Source organism: Zonotrichia albicollis, chromosome 19 (assembly GCF_047830755.1).
Source record: "Zonotrichia albicollis isolate bZonAlb1 chromosome 19, bZonAlb1.hap1, whole genome shotgun sequence".
Classification (NCBI taxonomy): domain Eukaryota; kingdom Metazoa; phylum Chordata; class Aves; order Passeriformes; family Passerellidae; genus Zonotrichia; species Zonotrichia albicollis.
In genome coordinates this window covers 5,804,978-5,821,363 of record NC_133837.1, presented here as the reverse complement: position 1 = coordinate 5,821,363, position 16,386 = coordinate 5,804,978, and the positions used below count along the sequence as shown (strand labels likewise).

Here is a 16,386-nt window from a genome sequence, read left to right as displayed (position 1 = left end):
CCGGGTCAGAGACTTCCACTATCACTTCTGGCAGGCTTGGAAACCTCCATGTGGGCCAGCCCATCTCTGCACCCCTCCATCCCTCCATCCCTCTGGGCACAGGAGCAGCGGGCGCCGGGCTGCTCTGCTCCCCTGCCTGGGCATCTCCAGCAGCCAAACCCGCTCTCAAACCTCCGGGGAGAGATCTGAGAGCTCCTGCCCGGGCCAGGCACTTCCACTATGGCTTCTGGCAGGCTGGGAAATCCTGCTGCTCGCTGCCAGGCCATGGGGAGGAGGCAGAAGCGCTGCCAGGGCAGCCCCCGAGGGGTTGCACAGGGAATGCCAGAGCCGGGTCCTGCCTGGTAGCAGCAGCAGCAGCAGCAGCAGCCCCGTGATGCTGAGCTTGGAATGAAGTCAGCCCTCATCAGCCGAATAGTTTATGCATGAATCGAAACTTCAGACCTGGCAAAAAAAAAAAAAAAAAAAAAAGAAAAAGGGGGGGGAGCGTGCGGGATCTGCGCGCTTTTAAAACGCTGGAGCCAAGGAAGGAGGAGGGGATAGAGGAAATAGCAGGAAAATAAGGCTGGGGAAGTGGGGAGAGATTTGAGAAGCTGGATGAGCTGTTGGCTGTGTTGTTGTGAGGAGCCAAGTTCCTTAAGCATCTCCTGGTGGATATTAAGAGGGAGCTGCGGCGGCTGGAGCGTTCCCCCGGACACTCGCACGCTGTAGCTTTAAGACTGTTTTACAGAGGACTCGGGATTTCCAGTTTTCCTGCGCCTGCTGGAGTATTCCAGGGAGCTACAGGATTTTTCGGGTCATGTACCCCCTTTTCCTTTCTTCTTCCTCCTTTCTCTTTCTCCCTTACTCTTCTGTTTCATTTCAAAGAGACAAAGCTACTTCAGTCTGGAGCACAAACATATGATCAGCACATGGAAATGTGGTAATTTGGATGCATTCATGATTGCAACAGATTGAAGAAATTAGACCAGACAAAGAGCTTTTTTTGGAAGAGGAGGAGGAGGAGGCAAGGCAAGGAGGGAGGGAGAGTGGGGGAAAGAAGGGGACGCCACCGAAAAAAGGGACGGCCGTGACACGCGGATGCTAAATATATCCCGTAGTAATGGAGAGGGACCGGATTTCAGGTAGGCTATTGATCTTTTACTATGTTATATTCTGCCCCTGCCCTCCTACCTTTCCAGCAGCTTCTGTACTTTCAGAAGAGCAGCCCAGCTCCGGGTGGGTTTCAGCCGATTCCTTTATTTATTTCCTTTCTTTTTTTTTTTTTTTTTTTTTTTTTTTCCTGCAATGTTTCCCTTCTGCATTTTTTTCTTTTTTTTTTTTCTTTTTTTTTTTTTCCCATCCTCCTGAACCCTAGAGACAGACGGTGATTCCAGCAGAAGCCAGGAGGGGGGCTAAGGGGGGAAAAGCAAAGAGGGGGAAGCAGAAATTGCTTTCTAGGTCTGGATTTCATTTGAGTGCCTCTCTCTCTCCCCCCCTGGGCTCCCATGTGCGCGGGGGGATGAATGCTGAGCCTGTGAGCTCAGAGCTCAGAGCCGGGCACGGGCAGGAAGGAAAATCACCGAGCTCTTGGCATGGAGACGCGCTTCTGCTCTGAAGGTTGGCTCCTGGCTGCGTGGCTGTGTGTCTGTCTGTCTGTCTGTGTGTCTGTGGCGGAGATTTTGCTGCTTGCCAAAGTATCCCCCCGGCGTTTTTGCCCTCCCAGTCCTGCCTGGCTGGGCAGGGGCTGCCGGCGTGTTCCAGGGCTGCTCCTTGGCTATTCCAGGACTGTTCCCTGCCTTTTTTAAGGGCTGCTCCCTGAGTGTTCCAGGGCTGCTCCCTGCTTCTCCCAGGCTTGCTCCCTGATTATTCCAGAGCTACTCCCTACTTCTTCCAGGACTTCTCCCTGCTTTTTCCATAGCTGCTCTCTGCTTCTTCCAGAGTTGCTCCCCAATTATTCCAGGGTTGCTCCCTGCTCATTCCAGAACTGTTCCCTGCTTATTCCAGGATTGTTCCCTGCTCCTTCCAGGGCTGCTCCCTGCTTATTCCAGAGCTGCTACATGCTTGTTCCAGGACTGTTGCCTCTTTCTCCCAGGGCTGCTCCCTGTTTTTTCCAGAGCTGCTCCATGCTTATTCCAGGGTTGCTCCCTGCTTCTTCCAGACCTGCTCCCTGAATATTTCAGGGCCTTTTCCAGGGCTGCTCCCTGCTTATTCCAGAGCTACTCCCTGAGTGTTCCAGAGCTGCTCCCTGCTTATTCCATTGCTGCTCCCTGTTTCTGGCAGAGCTGCTCCCTGCTTCTTCTGTGCACCTCCAGGCTGCTCCCTGCTTCTTCCAGACCTGCTCCCTGAATGTTCCAGGGCCTTTTCCAGGGCTGCTCCCTGCTCTCTGCTGGGCTTCACCTTGCTGGTTGCGCTTGGGGGCAGAGGCAGAGCAATGAATAACATGAATAACTCTATTTAATTCCCTGCTTTCCCCACATTTCCCGCCCCGTGGTGCATGTCTGAGCGCCTCCAAGAGCTGCTCCCAGCTCCAGGCAGCTGCTGGAGGTGGTGGCATTGCTGCCCTGAGCTGCCCAGGGTGGCTGTGGCTGCTGGTTCCTGGTGCCAGGACAGGACACAGGCTGCCTGGTGTCCCCCTGTGAGCAGGGTGAGCAAGGCAGCTGAGGGAGGGGTGGCAGTGCCCAGGCTGGCAGATCTGGGGTGTCCCTCCTCCGTGCCACCCCAGGGCACAAGGGACTCTCATCCTGGGTGTGCCCTGCTGGGAGGGAAACCACAGTGGCCAGAGGAAGCTCTGGAGCCAGGCTGTGGCCAGGGAAGGCTGTTCCCATGGGTGGCCCCTTGCAGGGATGTGCTGAGAGCCCCTGGGTGAGGATTTACCTGCAGGAGCATCCTGCACTCAGAGCGCTGCTGGCACCTCCTCATCCTTCTGTCCCTCTCTGCTGCTTGTGCTTTCTGCTCTGAGCCACTTCAAAGCATTCCTGAGAGCTGCCTGAGCTTCAGCAGCTTTGGGCTGGGAGCCTGTGCCACTGGGCAGGGACAGGATGGGGTGACAGGAGTGTGATCCCATCCCTGCTGCAGTGCTGGGGCCAATTCCTCCTCACAGAGATGCTGGGCAGCACTGGGGAGAAATGGGATTCCATGGTGGTGTGATCCAGGGTTTTTTGTTTGGAAGGAGCACCAAACTGGGGATCTCTGAGCCCTCAGGTTGTTGGTTGTGCAAGGGGCACAGAGCCCTGGTGCCTGGGCTGGCTGCCACTGCTCCCAGAGCATCTTTGTGCAAAGGTGCAGGAGCTCTTGCAAATGCCCTGCAGCAATATTTGCAAAAAAAAAAAAAAAACTATGTCCAAGTGTATCTGGAACTGGTCAACTGGTCTTCCACTGGTTTTCTACTGGTTTTCCACTGGTTTTCCCTGCTGTGAGCAGGGATGGCACGTGGCTGGGCCTGGTGGCCTGGGCCAGGTGTACATAAATGTGGTGTGTGCCCTCCTTCAGCTGAGGAGGCTGCCAGGATGATGAACAGAACTGCTCTGCCCTCACTCAGCAGCTGTGTGGGACCTTGGAAAGGTGCAGAGCATCCTGGTGGTGTTTATGATCCATGACTTTGGCATGAACTGTGGGATGGGGAAATGGATGGCCTGAAGGTCTAGTCTGTGATCTGCTCACAGGGCCCTGCTTGAAGGAGTCAGCACAGGCAGGCAGAGCTGCTCAGCTGCAGGGGAGGACAAACCTTTGAAATGTGTGGCAAAACTGTTCTGGAAGAGATTCTGGGCACAGAAGTGGCAAACAATGGCTGGAATGGATGATTTTAGGTGTCTTTTCCAACCTAGGTGGGATATCACCAGGCTGTGATGCTGACTCTCAGATCCATGGCCCAGAGTGGGAGCTCAGGCTGAGCCCAGCTCTGCCTGCTCCGGTGCTCTGGGGGTGCCAGGGGCTCTGGCCCTGCTGCAGGAGGGGAGCAGAGCTCAGTCCCGGCCTGCAGGGATGCTGGGCCCTGCCTGTAATGGTTTGGATTAAAACAGATCCCTGCCACTCTGGGGGCCCTGTCCCAGTCACTGCCCTGGCCCTGAACATGCTTTCAATTAGTGCTGTGGGTGGGGAGAGCTGATCCTGAGCCCAGCGTGGGGCTGCAGGGTGGCATGAGGGCACTCCAGGGCGGGTGGGATCTGCACCTAAACTCTGCTTTGGGGTCTGCTTTCCCACAGCTGCTGGGCTGGGCTTGTCCCTTGGGCTGTCCTGTGCCCAGGAACAGCCATGTCCCATCCCAGGGGATGGCAAACACCTTCAGGGGGGTGTGAGGTGATGCTGCAGGGCTGTGCCAGCTTCAGTGCCACCCCAGGGGCTGTCTGCTCTGTGACAAAGTGCCAGCCTGCTCTGTGACAATGTGCCAGTCTCACTCAGGTGACACCTGTGGCTGCTGGCAGACAGAACACAATCTCACAGAACCTGTTTGTGTCTCCTAATCCAGTTAACTCATTTCTCACACATTTCTGAGAGCTATGAGAGCATGAACAGCACCAGCTCTGGGTGGGATTGTTTCTGGTTTGGGGCTGGGAGCTCTGGGCTCTGTCCCTCAGTGCCAGGCTGCGCTGGTGGCAGTGGCCTGGAGATGGCTCTCCTGTCTTTCCCTAGCGGCCTTTTTCCCCTTTGGCTGCCTCGGATCTCTCTACAAAGCTTTAATTGTCAATGCCGCGGGGCTTTTTGCCTCTTCTTAAAAGAAAAGGAAAGGCCTGCATGTCCCTGAGCAGAGAGGGTTTGGTTGCTGCTGTGTGAGGATGGCTGCAGTAGTGATGTGTGATCTCCCTGTGAAATTATTCATATTAAAATTGCACTGGGAAAGCTCATTTGAAGAGTTAACAGGTGATGATGGATATGTGATCTGAATATGTGACTTCAGTGAGTGGCACGTGTTGGGCACAGCCAGGCATGGGGGCTGGAGTGGCATAGAAAGAAAATGAAGAGTTAATTAACCCATTGGTGATCACTCTGAACCTTTCAGTTACATCCACTGCAGGTATGTTTATTATGTGCAATATTATTATTATTATGTGCAATACTATTATTACTATTATATTATATTATATTATATTATATTATATTATATTATATTATATTATATTATATTATATTATATTATATTATATTATATTATATTATATTATATTATATTATATTATATTATATTATATTATCCATCATCCTGAGCAGCAGGGACACAGCCCCTGACTGCAGGCTGTGGTTTGCAGGGCCTGGGTGGTCACAACAAAACATCTTTGATATTCTCAGAGCTGCCTGGGAAGCACCACATGCCTGAACTGAGAAAGAGGAAAAGAAAGCAGGGTGCTGTTTGTGATTCCTGGAGATGTGAGGGATGTACTTGTTCCTTCATTTTTTTGGATAAAAGTTAATATTGTAAAGGTGATTGTGAGAGCAGAGGGGTTGAGGTTGCTTCTGATGGCTTCAGCTATTTTTCCTGTCTCAGGTTTCTCAGTGTCCCTAGGAAATGGCAGATAAAAGCCTGACATGTCTCTGTTTAGTGCCTTCCCACAGCCTACACCTTATTACCAGACATTTTCCTTTCTCTTTTGAGAGCATGTGGGACCCCAGGCTGTGCATTTACACATGGTTCCACCTCCTGTGAGATCCCACTGCACTCACCCAGCCCTGGCACTCAGGGACACCTTCCTGGGTGTGTTTAACCCTCAGTTTGCTGTCAGTGTGTCCCTTCCTGGTGCTGACCCTATCCCTTCTGCAGTGCCCTGTAAAAACCACCTGTGCCTCACCCCACGTGTTCTGTAGCATCCTGTGCTGTCTGAGTGAGCAGAAGGTCTCTCAGGGAAAGGTCTGGGTTTTTGTACCTGTGCCTCACCCCACGTGTTCTGTAGCACCCTGCGCTGGCTGCAGGTCCTGTTTCAGTGGGCAGAAGGTCTTTCAGGGAAGGGTCTGGGGTTTTTGGGGCTCTGGAGCTGCCTCTGCAGGCTCCGTGCTGCTCCCAGCCCCTCTGGCTGCCTGGCCAGCAGATGCATTCCCCCACTTGTCTGAGGCACGTCAAGGTATGAAGCATGATCCATTTCCTGATGTCTGCTCTTAAATCTGCTGGAAATTCTGCTCATCTCCATTAAATATGGTCCCACTGTGGGGCACAACTCATCCCTGGCCTGACAGCTCAGGTAACGCTGCTCGACACCGCTCTACTCAGCTTGGCCTGGAGCTCCTCTGCAGATTTTTATCTTTGCTGGATGATTGGAGCCTCCCAGCAAGGCGATTCCCATGCTGCTGGGGTGAGGGAGGACATTTCTCATGCGAGTCAGGGCTCTTCCAAGGTCCAGCATACCATAATGCTGAGTAGGAGCGAGTACGTAGCTAGGGAAGTATGTCTGGGTCAACATATGTCTTGTGTTGCCTTAATGATCTCAGAAGCACAATATCGGTGTCCTGTTGGCTTTTCCTTGCAGCTGGAACTCATGGACAGAGGGATTTGTTAGAGGGAAGTGCTGTGCTGGGCTCAGGGCTCTGTGGTATCCCCATGTTAAGAGCCTGAGAAAATGTAGGGAGAATTCCTTGCTCTGCCTCTGATGCTTTGTAAGCCTTCAGGAAAAGGGGTTTGTGCTGCCATTCCCCTTTATTTTGGGTGAGGATCTGCTGTTTGGGTCCCTGCTGAAGCTCCCTGGCAGTGAAGGGGTTGCAGAATTGCAGCTGGGAGCTGTTCTGGCACTGCAGTGAGGAGAATCCCTGACACAGGGCTGTGGGTGGGATCTGGGGCTGTTCCACCTGGGCTTGGTGGCTTTTCTGGACAGCTGATGGAGACAGCATCCTTTATGCATGTGCCCAACCAATATCCATGCATCCTGACCCATTTTAAAGAAATTTCTTGAGCTTTATCTGTGTTTCTTCCCAGCAGTGTCTGTTTGCAAGGGCAGCTTCTCCCTTCCTAAGCACCAACACTGCTCAGTTTCCCCATGGCTGAGCAGGACATGGCTCTGTGTTTAAATTGATTTATCCTGATTAACCAGGTGCTGCTTCCCTGCCATGGGACACCTGTTAGCCCGAGCTGCAGGTGAAGTGAAATAGCTCTGCAGTGTGAGGTTTAATTCAGTTGTGGGTTGCTGATGCCAAGAGTGTTGTTAGAGACTTATAAACATCTCTGGATTGTGGCTTGAGGGAGGGGAGAATGGGCAGGGGTTTACAGGTGAATAAAATGCATTAGTTTTACAAGCAAATAATCACACAATAAATCTGAGAGTGTGGGTTTTTTTTGTGGAATGACAGCCCAGGTTGGAAAGGATGCCAAAAGATCACCTGGCCCAGCCTTTTGTGGGAAAGGGAGCCTAAATGAGATTATCTAGCACAGGGCTCAATTACACCCAGAAAACCTCTAGCAGTGGGACTGTACCATGTCTCTGGGGAGCTTGTTCCAGTGGCTGATTGTTCTCCCTGTAAAAAAATGCCTTTCTTGTACCAAAATGAAGATTCTCCCCCACCATGTGAAGTCAGTGCTGCATAAAGAGATCTGCATTAATTTTTTTATTATATCAGTATCAGGTACATTATAAACTGAAGGAAATTCTGGTTTCCAGTGTAGCCAGTTAGGCAGGGGATCAGTGTGGGTGATGGATGCAGTGGGTGTTTTTTGGATGTTTTTTGAGGGGAAGCCTGCCCTGTGCTCTGCAGCATCTCCAGGTTGCAGCTTTGGCCATGATGTAACTCAAGGCTGTGGAAATAATGCAGGGTTTGCATTTCACTGCTGCCTGCTCGGCCTGGAAAATTAAACCATATTATCAACACAACCCAAGTTTGGTCTCTGGCACATTGGAGCACACAAATATTCATAATTTGGTGCTTCTGTTGCCTGATTTGTTTCAGAACCCTATTGGGTCCAGGCACCAGAGGTGTGGGCACGCTCTGGTGTGGCTGCTAATGAAAGAATTAATCCAAATATTCTGAAATTACTCTTCCCAAAGCTGGGTGCTCTCTCCACAGCCTCCCAACCTGAGCCAGCATCTGTCAATGCCACAGCCCAGCCCTGCCAGCTGGCACTGCCTGCCTGCCTGCAGCACTTTCTCCTCTCCTTCCCAAGGCTGCAGGATGTGGGTTCTTTATTTCTTTCAGATGCTTTTGTCTTTCCAGGGTTTTGTGCTTCCACATCTTGCTCGTGGTGATGGAGGAGCCTTGGTGTCAGGGTCCTTGCTGATAAGAGAAGCTGACATGGGGGGTTTGGGGGGCAGGGGCGTGTGCTGGGTGGTTTTTGGGGTGTTTGTTGGGTGTTTTCTGGGTGTTTTCTGAGTGGTTTTTGGGTGTTTTCTGGGTGGTTTTTGAGAGGTTTCTGGCTGTTTTTTGGAGTTTTTGGGATGTTTTCTGGTTGTTTTTTTGGCTATTTTTTGGCTATTTTTGAGTGTTTTCTGATTGTTTTCTGAGTGTTTTGGGGTGTTTTCAGGGTGTCTTTTGATTGTTTTTTGAGTGGTTTCTGGGTATTTTCTGGGTGTTTTTTGGAATTTTTTAGGGTGTTTTCTGGATGTTTTCTGGGTGTTTTTTGGGGCGTTTTTTGGGCATTTTGGGGCTTTTTTTGGGTGTTTTCTGGGTGCCTGATCCCTGGCAGTGCCAGCTGAAAAGCAGCTCCATAGAGCTGAGTGCTGTGAAGCTGCAGGATCAGGACTTGAAGCCAGGATTTGAGTCCAGGGACAGTTTCTGCTTTAGCTGGGAGAAAAGAAGGAAGGAAAAGACCCTGTGGGTAACAGTTGTGTTGGGCAGACACATCTTGGTGTGGATAATGCTGCTTTTTGTGCCTAGGAATGGGATTTTGTCCCTGTGCTGCTGATTTTGGGTGAGCTCATGTCATGAACTGCCTGTGTCTGGGTGATTCTGAGGTTCTGGCCTGGGCTTTAGGTTTGAGCAGGGGAGCAGCAGGGTCCTGTGTGAGGCTCTGTGTCTCTGCTCCAGCTGCTGATCCCTGGCTGTCCCCAGGCTGCAAACAAAGAACTTTCCAGAGCTTCCCACCTGTGTGGTGCTGGAAATGCCAAGCATTGTGCTGCCCTGACCTTGGGGGGCTCACGCAGCCCATGGTGGTGCTGTGCTGCCCAGGGGTGGTTTGGGTGGCTCTGTGTCCCTGCTGTGGCACTGCTGCAGGACCCCAGCTCTGCTCTGAGGGTTTGGGTTGCTCTCAGTGAACTGGAGGCTTCAGAATCCTGAGGACTTTGACAGGAACATTGTGATGTCTCTTTACAGGGTGACTTGTAAAGGGTTGATTGCCTGGGGCTGTGCATCAGCCTCAGATCTCCTATTTTCCACTCCAGGGACCTGTTTCCTTGGCTACACCGTGTGTAAAGCAGTGCAGAGAGGTTTCTCCTGCTGCTTCAGCTGACCTTTCCAAACCTACACCTTGTAAATAACACCCTGAAACTTCTGGCTGCTTTGTTAGCACACACATGGGGAGATCCCTGCATGAGAAACACCTTGGTTGGCTTCACTACCCACCAGGATGCCTCTAGGAAATCTGTCCCATCTCAGGTGGCAGATCCCTGGGCTGACCCCCTGATGCCTTAAGTTTTTAGCTTTTATATTTTTCAGCTCCTGTACTGCACTAGGGTATAACTCTGAGCTCCATATGAAGTGCTAGTAGGGCTCTGTTCACAGTTTGGTCAGGCTGTTCCAAGGGCACCATCACAGCCTCAGGTCTGAAAAGGATAAAGAAAATGAACTGAAGAGGAGAAGAATGGGGGGATGTGACTTCATTACCTGAAGCAGTAATTGGGCAATTAACCTCTGATATGTAAATAGAGCAAACTTAAAATTATCTGAAAAACTCATGACCATTGTCCATCTTGCGTCCAGCCTCTGGGAGGCTTTTGGCAGCCCAGTCTGTTGGATTAATAAATACCCATTTTAAATACCCATTTAATAAATACCCATTTTACCCTCCCAGCTCTGTCCAGCCTCTGCTCTAGGTGGCCGTTCCAGGGCATCAGGGTCACCCTGCCCTGCAGGATCCCACAATCCCGGCAGGATGTGTCAGCATCCCGAGGCTTTTTCCATCATCCCTGACTCAGAGTCTGTCACTCCCACTGACTCATCCCCATCCCCAGGGATGTGCCAGGGCTGGGAGTGGGGGTGCCAGCTCGTGGGATGTTGTGTTGTGTTGAACATGAAAACAAAAAAAATTGTTCTTAAATGTCTCAATGAGTGATGGTAAATGTCAGTCCCATTAGCTGGTTGCCTTACTGGGAATTCCCTCCCCATAAACTTTTACCCCCATGATTTTAAGGTCACTCTCAAGCTGGCCTCTTGCCATGGCGCTCTTGAGTCTTTTTCAGATGGGGTCCCACAAGGTGAAGCCCTCAGGAAGTGAATTATGGGGTGCTGGTTGTGCCGTCCTCACTGGCTGCCCACATTCCCCACACATTGCAACAGAGTTCATTGTGTCCAGGGAGGGTGCAGCTGCTGGTGCTGGGCATGCCAACAAAATGAGACAAGTTTTAGTTTCAGAAAGCTCAAAAATCTCCTTATTATCCCCAGGGGCAAGGGGCAGGATGAAGATGAAAGATCCACAAAGGCAGGGTTGTGGGGTTTTTATAGGGTATGACAAGGATGGAGTTCAGGGTTTGAGTCAAGGGATGAGTTATTAGCAGTACAAGAAGAGTAAGATCAAATCCCCACCTCTGGAATGGGAGCACTCCACTCCAGACTGGGGAGAGCCAGTGGGGTGTGGGTCCTGAGTGTGGGATGGGGATGAGCAGCTGTGGGAAGCAGCAGCAGTGTTGTGATGCTCTGGGGGCTGTGGGTGCCCCTGGCTCACCCCCAGGGCTGGAGGGATGAGATGGGCACTGCCACTCTCCCTGCCAGCCCCAGGAGCTGTGAGGGCTGCCAGCAACCCCTGCTCCAGCCTCCCCCTGCCCACATCTGCACCACCTCTCCCCTGCCCCAGGGATGTCGTTTCACCCTCCAGGTGTCCACTTGAATTTCACCTCCATAAGGTTGTGTCTGGCTTAAAAAAGCAGATAACTGCTGAGGTTTAGAACTGAGGACAGTAAATTCTGATTTATGTCCTAATAAGAAGGGGTTTTACTCAATAAACTGTTCAATGTTTATCACAACAGTGCTGAAAGCATAGGGGTGCCCCAATCCTAAAAGCATCAGGGTTCCCCTCTCCTGAGCAGACTTGCTTTTTAGCACAGCTTTTATTTACCAGTGAGTCAGGATTTGAGCAGCAGGAGGAAGAGGGGAAGATCTCGTGGCACTTTAAAGCAGGGCTGTGGATCCTCTTCCTGCCCTTCTGAATCACTCCGAGCCCTTGGGTAAATCATTTAACACATGTGCTCTCACTTCCTAGATGGAAAATGAGGTGGGTGCTTTCCGCTTTTCCTCTTCGAGGGATTTGTGATGATAAAACCGGGAATTTGACCCTGGGATGTGTCAGCACCCCCAGGCAGGGCTGGGTGAGGCTCTGGGCAGTGGCTGCTGCTGATTGGGGGTGTGGGCCGGGCTGTAGGTGGGCATCAGGCTGGAGACAGAGTTGTTCCCACTGGATCTGTCCCTGCTAGGGGCCAAAGAGAGGGATTTATGTCCATTTATGTCCATTCCTTGGGCTGGCACAGGCAGAACTTCCCCTGGAGAGATGCTGGTGCTGCCAGGGCTGTGTTCACAGCTACAGCACCACTCTGATGTGTCCCTGGCCTACCCCTCTCACCTCCTCTGCTCTCTGAAGAGCACATAAACCTGGTCATCCCTCCCCTGCTGAGGTATTTAAGCTTTCCCCTCTCTTTCCCTGGAAATGAGGATGATCCTGTGTTGTCTTATATATCAAGAGTTCTATTATCTATTATTATCCATAGCACCAGAGTTTTGTACCTTTTCATATTTTCTGTAGGCAGCTCCTCTAAGCACTGACTGCTCCTGATCCTTGCAGTATTCATCTGACTCCTAATCCCACCAATCCACTCTTTTATACCCCTGTTCTTATTGGCTACAGGTGTGGCCTGTTAATATTAGGCCTGCTCCTAATATTTAGTAATTGGTTCAGCCCCAACTCTTTGGGGATAAGATTACATTCTATGCCACCTTCATACTGTATCCTGTAGGGCCCTACCATTTCCCCCAGTTCTCCCTCCCCAACCCTGAAACTTTTAATTGTTTTCCTTCCCCCTGTGGCTTTTCTTGGCTCTGTAGAGTCTGGAGCTGCCATTCCAGGAACACTCATCAAGAGGGTTTGTGTTTAATTGTTCACAGATTTATCAAGATAGAAGCAAAGCAGGCAGCCTTGAGGTCAGATAAGCTGTTGGACCATGAGAGGGCTTCAGCACCTAAAATATTTCCCAGTTCTCCCCTTTCTTGCATTCTTTGATGCATTCAAGTGGAGAACTGGTCAAACCTGACTTTGGCTGCCTGAAAAGCCCTGGCTGAGCTCTGCATTGACAGCAGCTCCTCAGGGAGGGGAGCCTGCTTGGAAACCACTGAGGCTGGAGAGCTGTTGGTTGTTTTGGGGTAGGTTTTTTTTTCCAGAATATATGAGAAGTTCCCGGTGGGTGGAGAGGGAAAGTGAGCTGTGAAATTGTGAGTCTCGTGCTCTGCTGAAACACACCCTGGGGAAGGCACATCCTCCATAAACAGCAGAGCTGGCCACGGACCAGGAAACCCTCCCTGCTCCCCTCTGAGTGCTGGGGGTGGTGTTTCCATCCACAAGGGCTGTTCTGGACCCTGCTCTGTTACCTTTCCAGCCCGAGACACCCACTGAGGGAGCCTGTGGAGGTGCAGATTGTGCCTCCCCTTTGCTCACCAGTCTTTGGCAGTGACTGGTGTTACTGGTGGTGCTGGGCACTCTGACTGTGCTCTGAGGCCTTGGTGGATTTTGCTGAGTCTCATGTGGTGCCCTGAGCACTGATGGAGCTCTGTGGTTTGGATCCTGCCCCTGGTCTTGCTCCAAAATGACACAGATAGAGGTTGTGGCATGGCACTGGTGCTGTCTTGCTGTGGGCACAGATGTGCAGTGTCACAGACATCTTTTATGAAAAATCCTTTCCTTAAGATTTTTTCACCTGAGAAGCTGAGAGGCCTTGAAAACAAAATGTAAACATTGATTATCTGCTGCTGTGGAATGTAAAAAGTAGATCTGTGATTGCTCTCATGCAGTTATTTCTAATTAATGGCAAATCACAGTCAGCTGGCTCAGACTCTCTGTCCGAGACACAGAGAGTTTTATTATTCATTCATTCATAAATTTTATTATTCATTCTTTCTTTTTCTATTCTTAGCTAGCCTAAATAAAGCCAGGCTGGTTTTCAGTCCTGTTACAGGCTTGGAAAAGAAACTGCCTTTAAAAAAAATAAAGAGAAACTAACAACAATGAACAAACCTGGTGTTTTCCAGCAGAGATGCAGAATTGGCTCTGTGGGGAGCTGCTCTCTCTCAGGAAGCGCTGGAAGTGGCCACTTGAATTTAATACTCTCCTCATCAGCTGCATCTGCCATGAACAAGAACATCTTGCATGTTAAGGACTTTGCTATTTTCCATTAAATAGGAAGCTGGCCTTTCATTATTGTGAGTTCAGGGCAGAGATCTGGGCTGACGTGGCTGCCAGGGCTCCACCAGCTCCCGCGTTTTCCCGGGCAGTCCTGCTGCGCTCGGCGTTTTCCAGGGTTACATAAACATCCTTCTTTTTCTTACACGGGGCTGGGACATGCAAAATGCAAACTGCTGACAGTCCCTTGCAAGAGGTAGAGCTGCCCCAGAAGCTTTGGCAGCTCTGGGAGGTTGGGAAGGGATGGGAGCCACGAAGCCATGGGGATCTTGCTGTGGGATGGCTTCAAACCATCCCATGCCTGCTGCTGCTGGAGGTGTTGGGAGCTGACCCACACACAGGGAGAGCCCAGCAGGGTCATCTTGTCTTGGTTTGGAAAGACAGGAGTCTGCTAAGGAAGGCAGGAGCCTCCCCTGAAATGGAAAATGTAAACCCTCCTCACCCCTCCCAATTGCTATAAATTTTAAATTAAGGGGCTCTCGGGCAAAAAATATGGGAGCAGGAAATAACAGTTCTTTAATAGGTAAAAGAAAAAAAAATATAAAATAAACAATGCAGTAACTAAAACAACACTGCCAGAGTCAGAACCCAACCTGACACCCTGTGGGTCAGGGTGTTGGCAGCAGTCCCATTGGAATTGTGGCTCAGCCCTCCTGCAGTGTCAGGGCTGGTTCTGCTGGAGCAGGGATCCTGGAGAGAAGGATGTATTCTTCCTCTGAAGATCCAGGGGAAGAAGAGGCAGCTGCTGTTCCTCTGGGGAATCCAGTGGAGAAAGACATGCTGGTGTCTCAAAAACCTCTGGATTATATCCAGGTAGGAATTCTTGGCTCCTCCCCCTGGGTGGAGCATCTCCCAGTGGGATGCTGTAGTTCTTATCAGCCATGCAGGGACATTCAATAGCTGTTATCTGCAGATGTCCCCTCCTGAGGGAGGAGTGATTGTGGTCACTCAGAGAGAGAGATAAGGCAAACTGCCCATTTGACAAAGGTAATCTGCCATACAGATGGTAATAGAAAACATCTTGCATTGCAATCTTCAACAATCTTCAGCAGTTTGGGTTTGCTTGTGTGGCTCCACCTGAGTTTCTGAGCTCCCTGTGCCTTGCCAGTGCCCTGCTGCAGGTGTGAGCTCCAGCAGCTCGGGATGCTGCGCTCCCCCTCCAGCACAATCAGGTTTTTCTCCCGAGGAAGGCGTAGGAGGGGAGGTTTGTCTCCCAGCTGGCAGGCAAAGGAGGATGCCACACCTCTGGGAGCTCCTAGGGCTGGGTGGAGTGGGGAAGTGGAGCAGCAGGGCTTGGAGGAGCTGCAGTTCACGGGCTTGCCCTGAGGCCAGGGCACTCTGAGATTTCCAGCTCCCTCAGGGAAGGAGAGTGGCAATAAATTTGGGCCATTTGTGACAGGGCCTGGCCCTCTGGGTGATTTCTGACACTCTGTGCCTTTCTGGCAGCTCATGGCTGTAATCCACAGGGGTTTCCTTGGCTCTGGAGCTGAGGCAGTGCTCACTGTGAGTGGGCTTGGCTGTGAGGAGCTCCCAGCTCTGAGTGTGAGGGTCAGAGGCACAGACATCTTTTATGGAAAATCCTTTCCTTGGGATTTTCCCTCTTGAGAAACTGAGAGGCTTCAAGAACAAAATGTAAACAATGATTATCTGCTGCTGGGGAATGCAACAGGTGCATCTGTGATTAGCTCATGTTAGATGTTTGTAATTAATGGCCAATCACAGCTCAGCTGGCTCAGACTCTCTGTCCAAGCCACAAACTTTTGTTATTATTCTTTTTTATTCTATTCTTAGCTAGCTTTCTGATGAAATCCTTTCTTCCATTCTTTTAGTATAGTTTTAATATAATATATATCATAAAATTATAAATCAAGCCTTCTGAAACATGGAGTCAGATCCTTGTCTTCCCTCATTCTCAGACCCCTGTGAACACGGTCACAGATCAGAGGCAAAGGAAGCAAAGGCACAGTTAACACTTAATGGGGCCCTTTCCATCTGGAAGATTTTGGTGTCCTCAAAATGAGGTCTGGGTAGTTTGATGGCTGTGGGTGTTCCAGAGCTGCTCCAGGAGAGCTGCACAGCAGACACACCAAAAAGCAGGCCAAGGAGATCCTGTAAATGCTGAAAATCTGCTGGGTCTGGAAATTCATCCCTGTGTGACTGGTATGGGCTGGGGGAGCCCTTGTGATAAAAATACAGACACCCAGTCTGTCCTTGGATGTGGTTGAAAGACGGAGTTATCACAGTGTAGAAGATCAGGAGTGGTGATAAGATGCAAAGAGGTCCTTGTGTTAGGGTGGGAAGCTTTTCTGGAAGCTCCAGACTGTGTGGAACACCTGGAATTGTGTCTGACTTGGGATGTTCCTCCCTGGAAGATGCCCAGTTCATCCCCAGTAACCATCCTTGTGTTGTATAATGTGAACTCATCAGCCCTTCCCAGGCAAAGCCACGCTGTGGACAGCCTGTGCCTGATTCCTTATAAGATGAGGGGTTTATTTTACTTTATTCCTTTGTCAGAGGCTGTGGCTGTTTCCTTCTAAGGTGAGGGGTTTATTTTGCTTCATTCCTTTGACAGCCTTCCTTGAGTTTTGCCAGCTCTTCCCTCTATTCAGCCTGCAAGACCTAGAAGGAAACCACTGCCTTAAAAATGCTTTTTTTTTAGTGCCTAATTCAGGAAAATAAAGATAATTGCTTGAGAATTGAGAAGAGAAAAGAAGAAAATAAAGAAAATATAAAGAAAATAAGAAATAATATATAGATAAAGAAAATAAGAAAATCAAAATAATAAAATAAGAAAAATAAGATAATTGAGAGTGCCACTCTGCCTCTGAGTAGCAGACATTGATGAGAGTGTGTGAGGGATCTGGTTCCAACTCTTCTCTGTAACCACCCTGCAAGACCTAGAA

The 16,386-nt window shown here is 50.3% G+C and overlaps 1 protein-coding gene across 3 annotated transcripts in view; it reads left to right on the top strand.

Moving 5' to 3' along the window:
- SEPTIN9 (septin 9) overlaps window positions 1-16,386 on the top strand; it is a 149,821-nt gene that overhangs the window by 38,462 nt on the left and 94,973 nt on the right. Inside the window, exon 1 of one of the 3 annotated variants that reach the window (XM_074555275.1) lies at window positions 538-1,121. The exons of 1 other annotated variant lie outside the window; for it this stretch is intronic. In XM_074555275.1, the coding sequence (XP_074411376.1) occupies window positions 1,100-1,121 (22 nt within the window). In that variant the 5' untranslated portion in view covers window positions 538-1,099. Of the gene's footprint in view, window positions 1-537; window positions 1,122-1,442; window positions 1,597-16,386 lie in introns of those variants that run through there. One more of the 3 variants, XM_074555274.1, reaches the window with a different exon arrangement.